Below are 21077 nucleotides of genomic sequence, written 5' to 3'. Positions count from 1 at the left end.
CCAAAAGTCCACAGAGCCCCCCTCCTGGGGGGCCAGAGTCAGATGCCCCATGCCCTGAGGGCTGAACCTTCATGCCCACTGGTGAGGGGCCTCTTCAGGTTTCTTAGGCAGCAGGGCACTGCATGTGTGTGCGTGTGCGGCTGTGCACGTGTGTGTGTGCATCTCTGTGCAGGGCCAAGGGGGCAGGAGGCCCCATGTCAGGCAGGGGCAGGGCAGTACCCAGGGGTGGAGAGACCTCGGCTCTATTCTGACAGATATGTCGGTCCCCCTCCCACCTCTGAGAGTGGAGCAACAGAAGGGCAGAAAGAGACAAGAGTAAGCAGGTAATGGTTTCCCCAGGGCCGAGCCCACCCCTGAGTAGGTGTTACATCCCCTCTGCCTGCTGGTGAGCCCCACAAAGGAGTTCCAAGTGGGCGTAGGGAAGAAAAGGATTCGCATTGCAAGGGGAAGGGTCTCAGCAAGCAGAGGGGCAGGGGCTGTGGGGCACATTAAGCAGAGCAGGATGACTGGCAGTGACAAGCAGGGAACCAGTGCACAGGGGCAGGGCATGGCATCCAGGTGGGGCAGGCAGGGGTGCAGGAAGGCAACAGGGAGCTTGAGGATGCAGGACCCTGGGCAAAGGAGGGGGAAAGGAAGGCAGCATGGACTAAGCCATGGGCTTCCTGCCTTCCTGCTACCCCATGCCCGGCCCACCAGGCCAGCTGGGGATCAGGATCCCTGGGCCACTCCCATATAAAACCAGCTGCTCTAACCACTCTCTCTACCTCCTGCTCCCCCCACTCAAGTTCATGGAGTTCCCACCCCACGCTATCAATGTCCCAAGTCTAAGTGCCTCTGAAAAACCACCAGCTTTGCCCCAAAATGAAGGTCTAAGGGAAGACTAAAGCAGGGGACAGGTCTTCTGGGGCCCCTGGAGGCCCAGCTCAGAGAGGCTGACTACATTTTCAGCCTCCCAAGAATGGGTCCATCAAAGGGACTTGATCCCAAGCTTTACATGGGGCAGCTCTCAATAAATACATGCTGGTTGCATCTGAGTTTCCCACCCGTGGCCTGAGAGCGACTAGGAAGGCTTTGGTGTCGAAAAGAGGGAGGCTCCTCATCTCTGAAGGCCCCCACATGAGCCCAGTTGGCACATGTAGGGTCTGATTAGAGATATGGCCGCTGCGGATAACCTGCCCCACACAGTTCAAGGCGAACACCCTCCTCCTGTGCATGCACCCCATGTTCCCTGGCCATGCTGAACTCCCGATTTCCAGGGCCTGCCCTCTCTGGGGCCTCAGCATGATGGCTCCTGAAACCTGGAAAGCCCTCTCCTTTCATTTCTTCATGCCTATGCTCTGCCCATCTTCAGCCTGGTTCCAATACAGCCCAGAGGGTTCAGGAGTAATGGGGTTCAGGAGCAGCCGGGCTGGCCTGGTGGTGGAGGGCCAATGGGGGGAGCAGGGGACAGACACTGCTGGCCTGGCAACAGGGAGGGCCAGAAAGTGCAGGGGTAGAGTGGCAGGGAGGAGGGGCGGTGGGCTCACAGCTGGAAAGTCCAGGTTACCTGAGAAGAAGTGGGCCTTAAAGCCCTTTTTAGAGACGGTGTTGTCAGACTTGAACTCCACGCGCATGTTGTTATACTGGGAGGTGATGACCTCAGGCTTCTCGGAGCCACAGAACTTGCCATGTAGCTTGGAGTCAGCTGTGAGCCCGCTGCGCACTTCCACGAAGTCATACTTGCACACCTGCAGGGCAGCGCAGCTCCAGGCCTGCCTCCTCCAGGAAGCCTCTCCTGACCACCCCCACCTCTGGGAAGGCTCTCATTTGTCCTTTTGTCTTTAGTCACCCATCTTACATAATCTAACAACTCAAAAAGGTGCCAAGCCACCCCCGCTGGATCCTCTTGTGCTCCCCACATAAGCCCTGATTGAGTCTTGCCTTGCTCCACATTCCCACACATGCTCCCTGACCTTCAAGCCCTCCTCCCCGACCCTCCCCAGCTTCCTGGAATTGGGAGCAGTCTCTCCTCCTCTACATTTCTTTGGGTATTTCATATGGAAGGAAGCAGGCACTGAGCCGAGCTCCCATGCCTCAGACCTTCCTGAGTCTCCTCAGCCCTGGTGGGCACTTACGTCATTGCCTTCGGTCTCAAAGAAGTCAAACTGCAAGGAGATGCGGTACTGGGTGGGGGCCACCAATTGCCAGATGCAGTTTTTGTTAGGGGGGTACTCCTTGGGCCAGCCCGGGCTGGTGATGGATCCATTAAGCTTGGTCAGGAATCCACCACAGGCAGCTGTGGGGACAAAGGAGGTGGCATCAGCTGCCAGGAGTTCCCACTCTAAGTAAGGGCCAGAGGTAAGGGTGCATTCAGGAGAAGATGGGGATAGGGTGTGAAGGAAGCAGGCAGGGTGAGGGGGGTACCTTCAGAGTATAAGGAATTGGGGAGTCATATGCATGAGCACTCTCTACTTTCTCAGGGCCCCTACTGAGAGGGAGGAGGGGAGTGAGGGGCTCAGGGAAGGCTGGGCCTATGGGCACTGAGGACTGGAGGCAGGGAGAAGAAGGTGGGCAGAGAAAAGCTGCACAGCAAACCCAGGCTGAGCCAGAAGCAGCTGGCAGGGAATGCTCTCACCTCGGGGGCAGGTATAGGGAGAGGCTGAAAAATCACTGCCTGTCTGGGAATAGTGGTTTCCAAACTGGGGATCATGACCTTCAGAAGGATGATGAAATCAATCAGCAGGTCATGATCAGCATTTTAAGTGAATAAAAAAATGAAAAAAAAAAAAAAACCAGAGTGCATCACAGCTGTAAGTGTGTTCAAGGGGCTGCAGAGGTGCCTCCTTGTTGGTGAGGAGTGAAGACAGTGCTAGAGAATCCCGGCTTTTCCAGGAAGGGGTGTGTCCAAGGGCTTAAGAGATCCGGGCTAGAGGGTCCGGGCCCTGGGGCTGTGTGGGGGGCACTCACCCTCACAGCGGCGCTTGTCCGGGGCCAGCTCATACCCAGGGTCACAGCTGCACTTGTAGCTGCCCAAGGTGTTGAGGCACCGCTGCTCGCAGCCCCCGCGGTTGGGCCGCGAGCACTCGTCCACCTCTGCCAATTGGGAGGAAAAGGTGTCAATGACTGCCAGGCCAGGGCCTGCCTCCTGCACTCTGCTTGGGAGTCAAGTCCAGTGTCTCTCAGGCTTCCTGTGACCACCTCCAGCCCCACTGCAGGGGACAGGAGTCAGTTGTGGACCACTCAGCTTTGAGGCTACGGCCCTCCCTACCCTAGCCAGCCCCCCAACTCGGTCCCAGGGGTTCCTGTTCCCAAGATCCCAAAAGGGACAGGTAGTAACCTGAAGGAGAGGACAGATAGACCCCACAGAGCCTTTCTCTGTCCACAATGGCTTGGCTGGTGGCCATCACCATTTATTGGTGCCTCTTGTGTGCCATTCCCTGGCCTTTCTTCATTTATCCTTCAATCCTGACATGACTAATGATGGAGGAACTGTTACTATCCCCATTTTATGGATGAGGAAATGAGGTTCAGACAGATTACCTGCCCTCAGTCACACCAGTAAAAGAAATCCACGCTGCCTTGCTTCCTCCCTAAGCTTCTAAGGCACTTCCTTCCTCTATGCCTCCTTGGCATTTCTTCTACACACACTTTTGGACTTTAAGGCAACTCCTGAATTACTATTCAATTCACAGTTGAGCACCTACCACGTGTCAGCTACTTTTACATGTTTGTCATTTACTCAATGAGATATGCAGTTTTTCAGTGAAGTTGACCTCTCCTCCCCAGTTAGGCCATAAATTCAAGGACAGAGTACCAGGGTCTATGCATCCCTCATAGAATCTCTGTGTAGAATGTGTGAATAAAGAAGACATGGAGTCACCATAGTAGTATTCACAATAGCCAAGATGTAGAAACAGCCTAAATGGTTACCCACAGATGAGGATAAAGAAAATGTGCCACAGGATTGAAGAAGTAATACTGTTACAATGCTCATACTACCCAAAGCAATCTATAGATCCAGTGTAATCCCAATCAAAATATCATTTTGCACAGAACTATAACACATAATCCTTAAATGTGTATGGAACCACAAAAGATCCCAACCAGCCAAAGCAATCTTGACAAAGAACGAAGCTGAGGGGCATGCTCCCATATTCCAAACTGTAGTGCAAAGCTATGAGCAAAAACATATAAGTCAAAACAGTATGGTACTGGTACTAAAATAGACAGATAGATCAATGGAAGAGAATAGAGAGTCCAGAAAAAAAACCCTCATGATTATAAATACTCAATTATTCTATGACAAAAGAGACAACAATATACAATGGGGAAAAGACAGCCTCTTTAATAAATGGACAGATCAGACAGCTACATGCAAAAGAATGCAACTGGACCACATACTTACACAATACACTAACAGAAACTCAAAATTGGTTAAAGACTTAAATATAAGACCCGAAACCATGAAACTCTGAGAAGAAAACGGAGGCAATAAGCTCTCTGGCATTGGTCTTACTGATATTTTCTTTGGCTCTGTCTCTCAGGCAAGGACAACAAAAGCAAAATAAGCAAATGGGACTATGTCAAACTAAAAAGCTTTTGCCCAGTGAAGGAAACCATCTACAAAACAAAAAGGCAACTTAATGGGAGAAGATATTCACAAATCTTATATGAAATAAGTGGTTGACATCAAAATATAAAAATAACTCATAAAACTCAATATAAAACAATAACTATTGATTAAAAATGGACAGAGGACGTGAATAGACATTTTGCTAAAGAAGACATACAGATGGCCAACAGAAACATGAAAAGATGCTCAGCATCACTCATCATCAGGGAAAATGCAAATCAAAACCACATTGAGATATCACTTCACAACTGTCGGAATGGAGAGTATCAAAAAGATAAGAATAACAAGTGTTGGTGGAAGATGTGGAGAAAATAGAACCCTTCTGCATGTTGGTGGGAATGTAAATTGGTGCAGCCACTCTGGGAAACAGTATGGAGATTCCTCAAAAAATTAAAAACAGAACTACCATATGATCCAGCAATTCCACTTTTGGGCTTTTATCTGAAGAAAATGAAAACACCAATTTGAAGAGATGTGTATAACCCCATGTTCACTGAAGCATTATTTACAACAGCCAAGATATGGAAGCAATTAAAGTGTCCATCAATAGATGAATGGATAAAGTAGATGTGGTATATACAAACAGTGGAATATTACTCAGCCACAGAAAAGAATGAAATCTTACCATTTGTGACACCATGATGGACCTAGAAGGTATGAGGCTAAGTGAAAGAAGCTAGACAAAGACAAATACTGTAAGATTTCACTTATATGTTAAATATAAAAACAAAACAAATGAACAAACAAAACAAAACAGAAACAGACTCATAGATACAGAGAACAAACGGATGGGTGCCAGAGGAGGGGGAAGGAGGGATGAACAAAACAGGTGACGGGAATTAAGACATGTACTTTTCCAGTTATAAAAATAAAACAAGACATGGGGTGTAATGTACAGCATAGGGAATATAGTCAACAGGGTTGTAACAACTTTGTAAGGTGACGGATGGTAACTAGGCTCACCGTGGTGACCACTTTTTAATGTACATAAATGTTGAATCACTATGCTGTACCCTTGAAACTAATAGGATATTGTATATCAATTACCCTTCACTTTAAAAAATGTATTATATGCACACAGTGGAATAAAAATGGATGAATCTTATGGACATTATGTCCAGAAAATAAGCTAGTTACAGAAAGACAAATACTGCAGGACTCCACTTACATGAGCTATCTAAAATAGAGTCAATCAATCAATCAATCAATCAATCAATGATGGTTGCCAGGGGTTGGGGGAGGGGGAATGGGGATCTGGTAATCAATAGGCATAAAGTTTCCATCAAGCAGGATGAATAAGCCCTGGAGCTCTGCTGTACGGCGTGTTGCCTTCAGTCAGCAGCATGGTATAGTACACTTACAAATGCATTCAGAGGACAGATCTTAAGCTGAGTGTTCTTACCACAACAAAATACAATTTTAAAAATTAGAGGAAGGAATGGAAGAGATGGATTGGCCACGGGGGTGGGCAGAGTGGGGAACGGGGAAGGAGCACCTTTGAAAAAGTTGACAGCAAAGCCAGCTTTGTTAATGGATCCGTCAGAGACGAATTTGAGCCAGAGGCGGCTGGAAGTGCTCTTGATGTCATCTGGCTTCTCGTAGCCGCAGTAGCGCCCGATGAGGGTGCTGCTCTCACTGTGCCCATCACGCACCTCCAGGTAGTCGTAGGCACAACTGTCATGGCGCTCGATCTGAGGGTCGGGGGCTGGATCAGCTAAAGCAGCCCTGGTGGTCAGGGCCCAACACTGGGAAACCCACAGACAGGTGGAATGAAAGGATCTCCGACCTACCTCAAAGGACTGAAAGGTGAGGCCCACGTGGAAGCCCTCAGACACCTGGATCCGCCAGATGCAGACTTTGCTGGGCCGGTAATCGTCAGGGTAATTGGGTGACTGGATGTGGCCATTGTCCTTCTTCACATCCCCCCCACAGATGGCTTTGGGAACACAGGGTGAGGTCAGTTAGAATGCTCAAAAGCCCCTCTCTCCTCTCCTTCAGTCTCTCCTATGTCCCCCCACCTTCTTAGCACCCCCAGACCTGGCCAATCCCACTGGGGTCTCTGCCTCCTCCCTCATGCACCCTCAACCTTGCCCCTAGGGTGCCAGGAGCAAGAGTTTGATCTCCAGGGACCCCCACATCTTTCGTCACTCTTTCTCAGTACCTTCATAGACGGCAAAGAAGCCCTTCCCGACCCAGTTGCTGCTGCTCCGAAATTCCACCCAGAGACGGCTGTCAGTGGAGACAATAGGCTCGGGGAGTTTGCCCCCACAGAAGCGTCCTGTGCAGACAGTGTGAACAGAGGGCAGTGAGGCCTAAAGCGGGTCTCTCTCCCCTCCCTGCTCCAGGGCTGTCCCTCCAGGAAGCCCGCTCCACCACTCCAGGGGCTCAGAGGCTCTGGCCTTGATCTGCACTTGGCACACAATTTAAAAACCTTCCAGTTGGCCTGAGTCTGGTCTAAGGTCTAGCGTGGTCTTGAAGAGCCAGAGACTCTTCTGTAGACTTCTACAGGATTTTATGCACTTGAGGGGTAGAATATGAGTTCTGGGAGAAAAGAGGACTTCTCAGAATAACAAACTGTATCTGTGTTTTATTTACCTTTTTTTTTTTTTTTAAGTAGGCTTCATGCCCAGCACAGAGCCCAACACAAGGCTTGAACTCACAACCCTGTTAAGACCTGAGCTGAGATAGAGTCAAACACCTAACCAAATGAGCCACACAGGTGCCTTCTATTTACTTTTTTGAAAGAGCTCATTATCATTATTACTTTTCCTATCTGATCTTCATGCAAACAAGTAATAAACAAGAATGAACTCAGCTTTCTTTGTACATTACGAAAATTTTCATTTGACCAAACACAAGAGATGCCAGAGGACCCCAAATAAATCCTAGAATCTAGGGACTGGGTCAGAAAACATCCCCTTTGAACTAAAACCTGACAAGAATCTGTGTAAGCAGATGAGGCTGCCCATTTGTGGAATTCTTCATAGTGGAGAATCAACTAGGGATGGTTTGTGGTTCCAAGTAAGTTTGGGTGTTTCCCAACCTTCAGCAAGGGACAGAGGGTGCTGACGCAGGAATGTAAGTTATGAAAAAGAAACTGTAATCTTGGAAATGCTAACACGTCTGCAGGAGGAAATGTTGTAATGACAGCTGCTTTGGGTGACTAATAAGAAATATTCAAATATCAGAAACCGGGGGAAAGAGATGGTTAGTAACAATTTGTCATCCTGCTTCAGGCACAGGCTTTGGAGCAAAGGCTCTAGTGCAAATGAGTAGTCCTAGACTACTTAGGGTTATGTCCAGAATGGAGAAGGAGAATTCACAGAGCTCCTCAGGCTCGATGCAAAAGCCTCTCTGAGCCCTTAGTTCTATGTCCACTAAAATACCTTCTGTCCTATGGTTCTGACTACTCATCCCCCACTTACTCACCACCCCCTACCACCAAGGGACAAAGTATCCCGTGAAAACAAGTTTGTGCCAGGTATGTAGCCTCTGTGGTGTGCCAGGCTGCATTGTGGGTACCCTTAAGCCAGACCTTGCAGATAGAGAAAACAGAGCCTCTGAAATTGCCCAGAGGAGGAGAACCTGGAACTGTGGAGATGTGCCTGTGTGTCTCCCTCCATCAACTTGTATGCCTTCTTCCCCGACCCACACCCTGAGGATCACCTCTGAGGGAGGCCCAGAAGCCCACACCAAAGACCCTGAGGTCCAGACTGGGGAAAGGATTTACCCAAAGTTATACACTTAGTGATGGAGTTAGCGGGCACTAACTCTACCAGGACTCCTGATTCCCACACCTGGTCATCCTTGGCCAAGCTTTGGGTTTCAGGGGAGGATGAAGAGAATATAATATGAGTAGGCGTAAGAAGGAATTAGCCACATCAAACTGAAAAGCATTCGCATAGTGAGGGAAACTGTCAACAAAATCAACAAGCAATTTACTGAATGGGAGAAGATGTTTGCAAATCATACATTGGATAAGGGATTAATATCCAAAATATATAAAGAATTTACAAAACTTAATATCAAAAAAAACAACCCAATTAAAAAACGGATAGAGGACTTAAGTAGACATTTCTTCAAAGAAGACATACAGATGGCCAACAGACACACGAAAAGATGCTCAATGTCACTCATCATCAGGAAATGAAAATCACCACCACAATGAGATATCACCTCATGCCTGTCAGAATGGCTAGTATCAGGAAGACAAGTTAAAAAAAAAAAAAAAAAGGCTGGGTGTGTCAGGATGGCTCAGTCAGTTGAGCATCCAGCTCTTGATTTCAGCTCAGGTCATGATCCCAGGGTCATGGAATCAAACCCTGAACCAGGCTTCATGCTGAGTGTAGAGCTTGGTTAAATAAGACAACTGATAACAGGTTTGAGGAAGTGGTGATAAGGGAAACGTTGTACACTGTTGATAGAAATGCAGCCACTCTGGAAAACAGAATGGATATTTCTCAAAAATTAAAAATAGAACTAGCAGGGCGCATGGGTGGCTCAGTCAGTTAAGTGTCGGGCTCTCTCTCTTTTTTAATGTTTATTTATTTTTTTATAGAAAGAGAGAGCGTGCGCATGAACATCAGCATGGGGAGGGCAGAGAGAGGGGGAGACAGAATCCAAAGCAGGCTCTAGGCTCTGAGCAGTCAGCACAGAGCCCAATGTGGAGCTCGAACCCACAAAATGTGAGATCACGATTGAGCCACCTAGGCACCCCTAAGCATCAAACTCTTGATTTTGACTTGGGTCATGACCTCATGGTTTGTGAGATTGAGCTGTGCATCAGGCTCTGTACTGACAGTGTGGAGCCTGCTTGGGATTCTCTCGGTCTGTCGTTCTCTGCCCTGAACCCAGCTCAAAATGAATAAATAAACTTAAAAAAAAAAAGAATATCTAAAAAAACATAACTACAGCAATTCCATTTTTGGGTATTTATCAAAAGAAAATGAAAACACCAATTCAAAGAGGTATGTGCACCCTCATTTTCATTGCAATATTATTTACAACTGCCAAGAGATAGAAGCAACCACAGTGTCCCACAGTAGATGAACAGATAAGTAAGACGGGGATATATACACAATGAAATAATTATTCAGCCGTAGAAAAGAATGAGATTTTGCAATTTTTGACAGCATGGATAGACCTAGAGGGTATGATGCTAAGTAAAACAGACAAAGAAAAATACCATATGATATCACTTATACATGTAATCTAAAAACAACACAAATGAACAAACAAAGCAAAACAGAAACAGATTCATAGATACAGAGAACACACTGATGGATGCCAGAGGGGAGGCGGTAGGAGGTAGACAAAATAGGTGAAAGAGATTAAGAGACACAAGCTTCCAGTTGTACACTTGATCTTAGCCAGAAGGCCGGGAAATGATACAAGCTTTCAGTTATAAAATAAATCAGGCATGGGGATGTAATATACAGCATGGAGAATATAAGCAATAATATTGTGATAATGTCGTATGGCGACAGATGATAACTACCCTTATCAAGGGGATGGATCATTTAGTAATGTATGAAAATATTCGATCACCATGATGCACACCTGAAACTAAAGGGGTACTGCATGTCAGTCAGACCTCAATTTAAAAAAAAGTAGGCTCCACAGAGGAGGCAGGGGGCAGGCTAGTGCCTTACCTCGGAGGGGTGCCTTCCTCCAGAAGCCGTCTCGGACTTCCACGTAGTCATACCAGCACAGGCGGCTGCGATACAGGTCCATGGACGTGAAGTTCAGAATGATCTAGGGGAAATGGGAGGAGAAGAGGGTTACGCAGCTCCCCGTCAACCCTGTCTGCCGGCCGCATGGCCACTGCCGGCCTTACTCTACGTAAATAGTGAAGGGGCTCGGAAAAGGAGCTCTTGGCACGGAGACAACACTCCTCTTTCCAGGTGTCTGCTGATGACAGCCAGCTTTCTCAGATAACTTAGTCCTCATTTAACATGCATGGCCTGCTGAATATCCGTATAAGACCAGAGGTCTCATTTTGCTGATCCCCTTTAGTGAGGGGCCACTGATTTGTGTTAAACAAACCCATCTCTCCTCCTGGTCACCAATCATGGCACCATTAGAGGGATGAGGTCTCGATGACAGGAAGGGCCCAGGGTAGCATGTGGGTACCAGGGGCTCTGAAATGGGAATGAAGGGTCCAGAGAGGAGAGGCAGAGAGATGGGCTGAGTTGCTCATCATCACATATTCATCGAATGCGGATTCCAGGCAAGGGGTCATGCTAGCTGCTGAGGGGAATACGAGATCTGAATCCTTCCTGTGAGTGGGTTTAAGGTCCATCCCTGTCAAGGGGCTTAGGGTTCAGAAGGATAAGAAATACACATGACTAAAAATAAGTAAATAAATAAATAAATAAAAAACAGAAATACCCATGACTTAAAAGGATAAGAAATAAACATGAAAAGCTCACTGAGTGAACCTCAGACCCACCCACACGGGCCTGGGTTAGAATGTCACCTCTGCATTTCCCACTGTGAGTCCTTGGGTAAATCACCCAACTTCTCTGACCTCAACTGCCATGAACATAAAATGAGGAAAGAGCACCTACTCTGCAGTAGCACCTCATAGGTACAACCACTGCCTTAAATGGCTCCTGTGCATGAACTCAGTTCAGCCTTTGAACTCATCAAATGGTTATATAATACTAGAAGAACGTTTGGCACCTTGGTAAGTACCAACTCTCCCCAGCAGGTGGGCATATTAACAGGTAGAGAGGTATTTTTCCAAGAGGAAAATTGCTTTAGTAGTTTCCAGAATGTGCCCCAAAGCCTCTTTTGTATTTAGAGTCCAACAAGCAGGAACGGTTCACAGTGACCTGAGGTGTATACTGTGGACACACAAATGGCCTAGGGGCCCACTTGTTAGGTCTACCTGGCTTCTCTGCTGGAGGAAAAGGGGACAAGAAGGTCTGTCTCCCCTTCGGCTCACTGCAGTTAGAGGCAGAGTGGAGGGGAGAATGAAGAAGATCCCAAAGCAACCATTGGCAGCTGCAGTCTGTAGCCCATGGCAGTGCTCTGATGTGCAATGGTCAGAAAAGAACTCTGGCTCTCAGTCACTCCCTGACACTAACCCCTTCAGAATTCTTGGTGATTTCAATAGCCACCTACACGACCCTTCCCACTTCCAGGCCTCTCCATTCCATAACTTCCTCTCTCCACCTCTTCTCAGCCACACATGGCATGGCATGGCCTAGACCTTGTTATCATCAATAATTGTGCAACCCCCATAAGCTCAAGTTCAAGCACCCCACTGTCCATCCACATTCCCCCATCCCTCCTCGTTCACCTGCTCTATACACCCAGTCCAACAATCCTTCCAATTCACCATGACCTTCAACCTTCTGAGCCTATGGGGTTTTCCTGCCTTTGATCTCCATGTACTCACATCGGTCCTTGCCTGGCTTGGAACCCATGGCCCATCCTGCTTCTTTTCTTTCTTTCTTTTTTTTTTTTTTAATTTTTAATGTTTATTCAATATTGAGACAGAGAGAAACAGAGCATGAGTTGGGGAGGGGCAGAGAGAGAGGGAGACACAGAATCTGAAGCAGGCTCCAGGCACAGAGCCTGGCGTGGGGCTCAAACCGACAAACTGTGAGATCATGACCTCAGCCAAAGTTGGATGCTTAACTGACTGAGCCACCCAGGCGCCCCAACCTCTTTTCTTTTTATTTGTACACGAGTTGAAGTGTGTTGTGTTTGGGGAAGTGTTTATGAGTTGTGGCACTCTGAGATGAAATCGAGCCAGACCAGGTTTTGAAAACTGTGCCATAGTACTCTTGATGATTATTATGAGTCATCATTGAGCGTTAGTCTTATTATTATAAAGATACAAGCCCTGGTATTTTGAAAAACTGAAGTTGAAAATCTGTCCTGGCTCTTGCTCTGAGGACAGGCAATGTGTCCATATCCAATATTTCATCTTTCTAGAAAATGGCCAAAGTAGGACACCAACAAAGTGGCAAAGGCCTGGGGCAGTCACTTCACTTCAAAGCAAATCCATGGTCCATCTTTATCATCACCTCCTTGTGCAAGACCTCAACTCTGTTTTTCCTCTCTTCAATGTATTCACCTGAAAACCAAACCTCTGGTTAAATCCAACTTTCTACCTACTCTGTGCCTGTTCCCAGATGGCCGAAGTTATGGCTAGAGGAAATACAACCATGTTGATCGGCTCACTTGAAATTTGAGACCACTGACCTCGCCCAGATCCTTAGGGCTGCCAGGCACACCTTTCACATTCTCCACCCCTCTCCTCAAACCATCTGTTCCCCTTCTTGAACTCTCAGTCCTGGCCTTACCATTATCTTTTTCCAAGATTAGTTCAATAGTCCCTGCTCTTGATATTGCCTCACAGCAGAGCAGAGCTTTCAAGATATAATTGGATCATATCTCTCCACTGCTCAAAATCTTTTAATGCATGCTTCTCAGAGCAAAATCCAAAGTCCTTACTTACCATGTCCCCTAAGGCCATTTATGATCTAACCCCCTGCTATCTCTCTGACCCCTTCTCCAACCACTTTCCTCCTTGCTTACTTGGCTCTGGCCACGTGGACTCTGCTAGTCCTCAAACATACCAAGCCTGCTCCTGCCTCAGGGCCTTTGTACTTGCTGCCTAGAAGCTCTTCCCAGCTATCTGCCTAATGTGTTCCCTCACTTCCTGTCCATTTCTACTCCAACTCACCTGAGGTGAATGAGGCCTTCCCTGACCATCCCACATGCAACAGTAACCTTCACCTCATTCCTTTATCTCCTACTGCTGATTTCCTTCGTAACACTTATCACCATTTGACCTATCACATTTAGTTTCTATCTGCTTGTCTGTTTCCCCCCTACCCCTGACTCTGCCAAAAGGTAAACCCTATGAGGACAGCAATTTTATTTAATTTGGTGCGTGGCATATAGAGTTGCTTAATAAATATTTCTTGAATAGAATTTTTCTTTTAGGAGTCTACTTTACAGATATACTTGCTCAAGTATACAAAGATCTAAGTTTTGAGATATTTAATGCAGCATTTTTGGTAATAATAAAAACTTGGAAAAAAGTAAATGAAACACCAATCAATAGAGACCTACAGGGGATGGCTGAGAAATCGAGAGAAATGGGGATGATAGCATGTTAAGCCGCCATAAAAATGTCTGGGCTAGAACTTGATGTGCTAACATAGAACAATGACTATGATTTCCTTCTGAGTGAAAGGCAAGTTACATAAGGCCACATATCCATACACACATGCACACACACATACTTAGAAGAGTCTGGAAGGACATACCAAGTGTCACCAATGTTTAGCCACCTCTGGAGAGTGAGATTTGGAGGAGGATCCAGGGGAGAATATTAATATTAACTTCCTACTATATGAATTCCTATATTTTTCAAAATTCTTACAACATGGATATGTTATCTTTATGTCTGACAAACAACAAAAACATTTTAAGGAGTTGCTGGCTGGACGAAGAAATGCAGAGGGCCAAGTGAGGGCAGCCTGGCTCCTAAGCTTACACCCTTCACCACTGTTCCATGTGGCCTCCGATCAGTTTTGCTCAGCAGCTAATAAGAACAGCAGCATCCTTCCCTCCGTCCTCGGAAATATGCTGGCTGTGTCCAGTGCAGATGGAATCACAGCCCCCTGAAGAACCACGCCCACAGGCAGAACCCCAAAGGACCCACCCGAGACCGCCTATGGGGCAGGAAGAACCGGAGGTCACCTCACTCAGAAGGAAGAGACCTGTGCTGGCGGTTAAGGGCATCCTCCAGGAAGGCACACCAGGGCTATACTGAGACCAGAGATGTCTAATTAAGAGTTGTAACAGCTCTGTCATGTGGAAACAGCTGTTCTCTGGTGGCAGGGGCACTGCCCTTCGCCTAAGAAAACCTGGCTAGCTCTACCACTTCCTGGCTGGTGACTCGGCCCGTGGCTTGACTTCTTTGTGCCTTGCTGTCTCTGTCTGAAAAAACAGGGGTAATCATAAGAGCTGGGGGATTAAATGAGAAACAGGGTGCAGAGTGTCCACAAGTGCACCCCACATATGGGCAGCACCCCTCACATTTGCTGGATGCTTTCAGGGAGCAATTGGGACAATTTGCTGATCCCTGGGAACTCACAGTTTGGCTTCAGTCTGACTTTGCTGTATGACTTTAGGATCATCACTTAACGCCTTTATGCCTCCATTTCCATATTTATAAGATGGTAACGATAATAGTACCAACCTCATAGGACTTAGGGAATTAAGTTAATACATGAAAAGTTTATAACATTGACACATATGTGTCATACAAATGATTATACGTACATACCACCACACATACATAGTACTGTGTACGCCACTCAACAAGTTAATTTCACTGTTGGAGTTGAGTTTAAGATTTTGAAATTTGAAATGGTTCATACCAGAATCTGGAAGTAGAAGGAGGCAAGGGGGGGATCCCAGGAGGTTGACCAGGGATTACTCACTTAATAGCTTAAGACGACAGAATGATACCTGGATGGCTCAGTTGATCGAGCATCTGACTCTTGTTTTTTTTTTTTTTTTTAAGGCGCTTATACATTTTTGAGCGAGACAGAGCACAAATGGGAGAGTGGCAGAGAGAAAGGGAGACACAGAATCCAAAGCAGTCTCCAGGCTCTGAGCCGTCAGCAGAGAGCCTGATGTGGGGCTCAAACTCACAAAATGTGAAATCATGACCTGAGCCGACATCAGCCGCTTAATCGACTGAGCCATCCACGTGCTCCCCTCCCCGACTCTTGGTTTTGGCTCAGGTCATAATCTCACAGTTTCATGAGATCATGACCCCGGAGCTGTCAGCCCAGAGGCTGCTTAGGGTTCTCTCTCTCTTCCTCTCTTTCTGCCCTTCCCCTGTGTGCTCTCTCTCTCTCTCTCTCTTAAAGTAAACATAAAAATAAAACTATAGAATGATTGTAGCAGCTAACACTGATGGCATTCTTACCATGTGCTAGGCACTGTGCTAAACACTTTATGTGCATTAACTTGTTTAATCCTTCTATCAACCACATGGGGGGGTGCACAACCACCAGTCCCACTTTACGAATGGGGAAAACAAAGGCACAAAGTGGTTCAGCAACTTCCCCAAGATCATACATCTAGCAAATAGCATGGCTGGTAGTCAAATCCAGGCACTTGTGTTCTTAAACTTACACCCTTAAACTTATGCTCCACTCGGCCTCCCCAGGCCTGCCAATCAATTTTGCCTAACAGCGGCACAAAGAATGAGGGTCAACTTCTCCTTCACCCTCAAAGCCCCGCACCCTTCAGCACCAGGAAGCAGGGATGTCAGAGAGGGGTCCTCTCTGCCCAGCTGGAGGACTGGAGGTGAGGTCGGGGAAGGCATTACAGAGGAGTGGCATTTGGAACCTGAAGAATAGGCAGGGTATCACAAGGCAGGGATGGGAATGAGGGTGGACACTGCCAAATACAAAAGACATTTTAAGTTCTTATCTTTCTGGCTTATCTGCAACAATGGACCGTGATCTCCTGAAATCACTTTCCTGCTCCTAAGTGGCTAGGTTTGTTGCTTGGGAAATACTCTAAGTCTTCTTTGGAGCAGCTGCTAATGACGTGCAAGAGAGATATGGGGGTCCTACAAGAAGTCTCCCAAAGTGACTCTTTCTTGTTTGACATATCCCCGACTTGCATAATAGTATAAGATAACATTTCTGTATCACTCAGACTTCTGGCAATAAGCAGATAACTGGACGGCAAGTGAAAACAACCTCTCAGCACAAAAGAAACATCAAAGTCCACCCTACAAATGCAGGCGGGTTTATTTAAGGTTGACTGTTGAAAGAGTGTAGACTTTGGAGTCGGACAGTCCTGGACCTGAATGCTGCTTCCATCATGACTGCCTGTGTAAACCTGGGCAGATTTACCAATGCCTTCTGAGCCTCGCCTCCCTCATCTACACAGAAGGGGCAACAGTACCTGCACCCCAAAACTGATACAAGATGTCTAATACTTTGGCCAGAACATAATGGGTAAACAGCAAAGAATGGTTGCTATTATTTCATGATGCTATCCTCCCCCGGGTCCCCAGCCTCTGTAGGCCCTTAGAGGGTTCTTGTCCCCCAGGGTTCCATCTTTGGCTCACTTACAACACTACAATTTCATCCAGAACCATGAGTGAATTTTACTTTTTCTGTTTCTGCAGCTATGCACTGATGAGTTTAACATTTTTCTCTGTAGCCTACTTCTCTCCCTGGAGCTCCAGGCAGACCTCTGAAGAAGGATTAGGAGTCGTCTCCTGGAAGTTGTAGCGGGAGCAGGCCCAAGGCACAGAGAGGCTCCTGGAGCAAGTCCATTTGTCTACTAGAGACTAGGACCAGCCATGCCAGCCTGAACCACAGGGAAAGAAGCTGACCTGACCAAGGGTGCCATAGCCCTGCTGCTTGAGGAAACTTCTTGAACAGGGAAAAAAAAGCAACATTCTACCCTACTATGTGTTCCTCGGGGCTGGGGACTCTCTTGTACATCTCCATCCCTGGTGCTGGGTGTGTAGTGGGCACACACCCACTCTGGAGGGGCACTTTAGCAATTGTTGATGTGGGACAGGGCTTTAGAATACACAGTACTGCAATCATAGACTTTTGTGTCATAATCTTTGGTCAAGTTACTTAACTTTCCAAGTTTGTTCTCTCATATACAAAATAGGGACAACATTAGCACTCGGCCTAGAATGTTGTTGTGTTAATTACAAGACATAACACATAAAGAATTTAACACATGCCTGGCCAATCATGTGCTCCATAATTTTAGTTGTATTTATTGTTATCTGCTGTGAGATTTCCAAAGACTGCAGTTGTGGAGAACTTTGGCAGAAGGATAAGGGAAGCCAGGGCATGGTCAAAACAAGACAGCAAAAAGGCTAGCAGTTTTTAAATTAGATTCAGAACAAGAAAAAGAACAAGGAAAGGATGGGTTCACTTAAAAAAATTTTTTTAGTGTTTATTTATTTTTGAAAGATAGAGAGAGACAGAGCATGAGCAGGAGAGGGGAAGAGACAGAGGGAGACACAGAGTCTGAAGCAGGCTCCAGGCTCTGAGCTGTTAGCACAGAACCTGTAACAGGGCTCAAATCCATGAACCGTGAGATCATGACCTGAGCCGAAGTCAGATGCTTAACTGACTGAGCCACCCACGTGCCCCAGGATGGGTTCGCTTTTCAGGGAGGTTGATAGAATGTTAACTGAGAGAGATGACGGAATTACTCAACCCTCAATAAAAGTCTACCGCAAATGAGAATGGTCTTCAAATTGCAAAAAATAAAATAAGCATAGTTTGGAAAGGGAATGAAAGCTCATTCATATTGGAGGAGAGTCAGTGAGCACCTCTTTAAATTGGCTGTTGCCTCTAGGCTCAAAAATGACATCAGAGGACATTCAAATAACTTACAGATGTGATCAGTGTCTGTAATCCTGAGAACTCAGAACAAAAGCTTTGCCAATTTTCAAAAGGGGTGTGTGTGTGTGTGTGTGTATGCGCATGCATGTGTCGGAAGAGGGGTTTGGAGTGAATTCTGGGAATCACAACCCACTGAGTTGAATGTCAATCCCCAATTAAACAGATGGCCTGCTGCCATTTAGAAAAGAGACACTTGATTATTAGGAGTCAGTTTGGGTTCACTTGAAACAAAGCACATCAGACAAATGTCATTTCCTTTTTAAAAGGTGTTTCACCAACTGGTGGAACAGTGGCTTAATTTGGTAAAATCCATCTATATATTCAGCACTTATGAACTACTTCCTATACCAAGGATATAAAGATGACAAAGGCAGGGTCTGAGAAGCTCATTTCCCAGTCAACAAGGTGATGACTTGTGGCTAGATGGTTAGTGATATTAAGTGGTATCGTAGCCAGTGGAATAAATCTGCCCAAAGTCTACAGATGAACAATGTCACCTCAGAAAGGGATCTTAGATCTGCTTTGATTCATGTCATATTCAATGTTTCAGTCAAAGACCAGTTTCAGAAGACTCAGAAAAGACATGCTTATCAAATGAGCTCAGGACAGAGTAAGAGAGATGACTACCTGCTGAATGGTGGAATTCAGATTCCAAATCGTCTTGAGAGCTGTAGGAATGAACAATGTGACCAGTAATAAAATCTAGTCAAACTCAAGACCGCACTAGTACAGTAAGTACCATGTTCTAATCAAGAGAAATAAAGTCTTAAAGTTGACTCTTGCAAACAATAAAAATGCATGGAAGGACACTGAAGGTAAAGGGGTGAATGTGAGGTCCAGATACCACATGAAAACCCTGTGGAGGGGAGCCTGGGTGGCTTAATTGATTAAGTGTCTGGCTTTGGCTCAGGTCATGATCTCACAGTTCGTGGGTTCGAGCCCTGTGTCAGGCTCTGTGCTGACAGCTCAGAGCCTGGAGCCTGCTTCAGATTCTGTGTCTTCCTCTCTCTCTGACCCTCCCCTGCTCACACTGTCTCTCCCTGTCTCTCAAAAATAAATTTAATAAAAACATAAAAATTTTAAGAAAACCCTGTGGATAGATCTGAGAAACCCTTGGAAAAGTGTCTCTCGAGTAGTAAGTCAGCCCCTCCTCAAGGTAGTGCTCTATTATTCTTGTGCGGTGAATGGGTCTACACTTCCCAGGTAGGTCATTCACAGCCACCATCAACTATGCTCTCTTACTCTGGGGTCCTGGCAGAAGAGGGGAGGCTCAGTTACCTTCTCTCCAGGTGTGACAGAGATACGCCATACACAGTGCATGTGGGCAGAGTAGCCATTGGGGTACTCAGGGGAGGAGAAGTTGCCTGTGCTGTCTTGTAGGGTCTCTCCACAAGCTGTCAAGGAAAGGAAATGACTGAACTGCTGGCTGCAGATACCAAATCCCCCCCAACCTCCCAGCTTCCCACCCTGAACTCTGGCATCCCTCAAGGAAGAGAGGAGGGAGTCTGGGGTGGTCCTTTCCTTTTAAGATCCACTCCCTGCTCCTTACATATAAGCCCACACTATTGTACCTATTTGGTCTAGTGCTGCAGGATGCCCTGTTGTCAGGGCAACATGGCTTCCAGAGTTAAGGTCAAGCTCCTTTGGTGGGCCTCATTCTACCTCAGTTCCTGAGAATCGCTCTTCTAGCCCTTTACTGCTCCTACTGCCCTATTCTCTCAGACCTACGGAAGGTACATGGCTCAGCATCTCACCACACCTGATCCCAGACCCAGTTTGGATCCTTAACTAGAACATTACCCCCCTGCCTAAGTGCCCCCACCCCCACCGCAGCCACTGGCCTTCTCTAAGATTTACAGCCTTAACCTCCTTAGCCTCAGGCCCTGGCCCCTGCCGGCCTCAGGCCCTGCTTTCCACCCTTCCCTGATCCATCCCTCCCTGCCCTGACCTGGGCACTTGTAGAGCTTGCGGGCCTGGGCAATGTCGCCCTTGCTGAGCCGGGTCCTTTGGCCAATGGGAGGTTTCACTCCATTGACCTCGTACTTGGGAACAATGGTGTCCAGGAAGATGCCCCTGAGGAGGAAAAGCCTGGGTGAGAGTCTGATGGAGGGAGGGGTGGTGTGCCTGTGTGTACCCAAGGTCATGACCCTGCCAGAGCCCAGACATTCCTCAGTAGGGTCAGGGACGGGTGGAGATTGCTCACCCTGTCATTATGCTGCCCACTGACCAGCAGCCACCCTGCTCCGTGGCAGCCACACTGCTGGAGCCCGGGAAAGCCCCAGGCATACTCTGGGATACAGGCCCCGCATACCCTGCAAACCTAGTGGTGTTCTGGCTCAGTCTGGGTCCAATCTCCAGCCTTAGGAGAGCTTGGGACCTTGGTGATCAGGTCTCTATCATCACCCAGCCCCTGCTTCTGCAGGCCCTCATGCTGGTTCAGCCTCGGCTGAACTTCTCCCAGGACTACCAAGGCCAGTGCTTCATCCTGCTGGCACACGCTGCTTTTGACAGGTTCCACCGTGGCCAGACCAGCTTCTGGGGTCAGCCTCGCAACTCTCGATCCATCCATGTCTCCTGTCCCCCTGCCCAGCTCCTGCCTGCTTAGTCCTGGGTGTTTCATCTGGGAGGAGCAGGATGAAGGGAAACACAGGCCTCTGCCTCCCCAGGGCTCCTGACTCATACCCAGCTGGGTAGATCTCGGAAGGGGGTGGGGTGGGATATGGTGGGAAATGTCCAGGGGAGGTCTGTGGCTGTCGGGGGCAGGATGAGCTCACCACCCTTGGTCTCTGTTCCCTCAGGTCTGGAGGCAAAGAGACCGAGGGGGGGCACTGTGTGTGGGACAGAGCAGGACTGCAGACAGAGGATGAGGAAAAAGCCAGGCATGGGAAAGGCCAGGAGCGAAGGGGAGCCTGGAGAGGAGGAAGGAGGGGCTGTTTCCCATACTCTGCTAAGGAGAAGCTGCCGGTGAAGAGGCTGGGCCACTATATCTAGGGTTTCTGGTCATGATTTCAGGGAATGTGAGCCCCTGGGAA

At 47.4% G+C, this 21077-nt stretch overlaps 1 protein-coding gene across 1 annotated transcript in view; it reads right to left on the bottom strand.

Moving 5' to 3' along the window:
- The window catches only part of BMP1 (bone morphogenetic protein 1), a gene marked incomplete at its 5' end in the record, with an annotated part of 44387 nt that overhangs the window by 10982 nt on the left and 12328 nt on the right, over positions 1–21077 (bottom strand). Inside the window, 9 exons of the mRNA XM_029950332.1 lie at positions 1547–1727; positions 2115–2275; positions 2947–3072; positions 6108–6303; positions 6403–6548; positions 6774–6890; positions 10264–10366; positions 19324–19439; positions 19994–20118. Coding sequence (XP_029806192.1) covers positions 1547–1727; positions 2115–2275; positions 2947–3072; positions 6108–6303; positions 6403–6548; positions 6774–6890; positions 10264–10366; positions 19324–19439; positions 19994–20118 — 1271 coding nt within the window. The remainder of the gene's footprint in view (positions 1–1546; positions 1728–2114; positions 2276–2946; positions 3073–6107; positions 6304–6402; positions 6549–6773; positions 6891–10263; positions 10367–19323; positions 19440–19993; positions 20119–21077) is intronic.

The sequence above is a fragment of the Suricata suricatta genome, chromosome 1 (genome assembly GCF_006229205.1).
Source record: "Suricata suricatta isolate VVHF042 chromosome 1, meerkat_22Aug2017_6uvM2_HiC, whole genome shotgun sequence".
In the NCBI taxonomy this organism is placed as follows: domain Eukaryota; kingdom Metazoa; phylum Chordata; class Mammalia; order Carnivora; family Herpestidae; genus Suricata; species Suricata suricatta.
The sequence above is the reverse complement of the archived record's forward strand: the minus strand, read 5'-3'. Positions and strand labels throughout refer to the sequence as shown.